The sequence below is a fragment of the Penaeus monodon genome, chromosome 22 (assembly GCF_015228065.2).
Source record: "Penaeus monodon isolate SGIC_2016 chromosome 22, NSTDA_Pmon_1, whole genome shotgun sequence".
Taxonomy (NCBI): domain Eukaryota; kingdom Metazoa; phylum Arthropoda; class Malacostraca; order Decapoda; family Penaeidae; genus Penaeus; species Penaeus monodon.
Genome location: NC_051407.1, coordinates 22021150 through 22022796, shown reverse-complemented (window position 1 = coordinate 22022796; position 1647 = coordinate 22021150). Strand labels below are relative to the sequence as shown.

Genomic DNA, 1647 nt, shown 5'->3' with positions numbered 1-1647 from the left:
TCTACAGGTCAACCAATATTTCTGGGGAAAAAGGGAAAACGTCGAAAATTTAGTTCATTGCGAGCAAGAGAAAAAAATTCTTTGCCAACAACTCATTTATCTGCAAAAAAGGCTATCATTTTGTGAAACCGTTAAATTGCCTAAAAAAATCGCTACCGGGGGCAAAACCGGGATTCCATTCGGCTTTAAAAACGAAAGCATCACGGAACCCAAAGTGTTCCTTTCCATCCCGAAAAAGATCGGTTTAAAGCCGCACAGCTCTCTTTGCCTTAATTTCTGGGAAAGGTGCTCTCTTGCCGGGTGGTTCTGGGGGAAAAGGGTCCTTTGGCCATATTTCCCATTTACTGTTCATAAAAAATTTTCCTTACCTTAGATTTTTTTTTTTACTGCTGTAGTCTAGTCTTATCTGTTAAAATCTTAAATTAAAAAATCTAAAATCTGATGTAACCAAACCCAGGAAGTAGCAGTGTTTACCATTCTCTTTGCCCTTTTTTTTCCCCGCATAAACAATGATCCGATCCTCCTTTGGCGGTCAGCCTGATGGCAAAAGGCTCCCCTGACTGGGGAGCTCGAGGATCCACCCCCAGTCCCATCGATTGCATTGCGACTGCCAAAGGGGTTTTTTTTTTACATTTTTCTAGTTTATACCAATGTTTTTTATCACGAGGACGCTGTTTTCATATACAGATAGCGAGTGGGCTATAGATGCAACTGGAAAATAGATGAGAGTCCCACGAGATGCCTGCATTGCCAGGAGGTAACATCATAGCCCCTAATTCACTACATATTACAGTGCCACTGTTTACAACCCATCAGACCAGGTGAACCTGCCAAGACAGGCGACGTTGTTCTCTCTTCTTTAGCTAGCTTCAGCAGCCAAACAGCATACCCTTCCCTTAGAGAATGAACAAACTTTCAAGTTTGTTTTAAATTTCCCCCCACTAAGATAAGATTTTCCTCATATATTCTTTTATTCACGATTTATCCTATACAATACATCATAACTATTCTATCTACGACAAATTTCAAGCTTCACACAGTGAACAACTACTGGATAACTTAAGCGAAACCCAGGCCACCCGGGAAGAGTGACTCTGAAGGTATTGATACCTATCTGGCGGAATAAGATTTTTTCCATACTAAATATCAACCATTCACCTTGGAGGAGGGATACTGGTAAGGATGACCTAAAGGTATTTGTAGGCTGAGTATGTCAGTAAGACACCGGGCAGCTGTTTAGCAATTTAGCATTGATCTCTTCGGTCGGAGCTATTAAAGAAGTATATCAAGAAGGAAAATATGTAAAGTTTGAATTCTTAATGTGTCAGTGATGTTGGGTACACAAGCACTAGATTTCAGCTAAAGATAGACTGATTTCTTGAATGTTGATTGTCTGTTGATTACGTGTGTTAAGAGATTCTTCTTAAAAAAACAACAACTGTTAGTTGGTTTGGGCATCACAATTCATGCTTATCCTTCAGTTTTTACTGATCACTATGTAGTTCAGTGATCATGCCCCTCAGAACACCCTGGATAAGAATACGAATTGCATCGCTATTTACATGATTACATGTTGTCAGTTTTTTTTACGAGGACGCATCGAGATTTTTGCGTGTAAGTAAAATCAACGCTAAATATTGTAAACAG

General features: G+C 39.6%; 1 protein-coding gene across 1 annotated transcript in view; it reads left to right on the top strand.

Annotated features, from left to right (window-relative positions):
* Positions 1–738: 738 nt before the first annotated feature.
* The window catches only part of LOC119587358, a 1924-nt gene continuing 1015 nt past the window's right edge, over positions 739–1647 (top strand). The window contains exon 1 of the mRNA XM_037936104.1: positions 739–757. Coding sequence (XP_037792032.1) covers positions 739–757 — 19 coding nt within the window. The remainder of the gene's footprint in view (positions 758–1647) is intronic.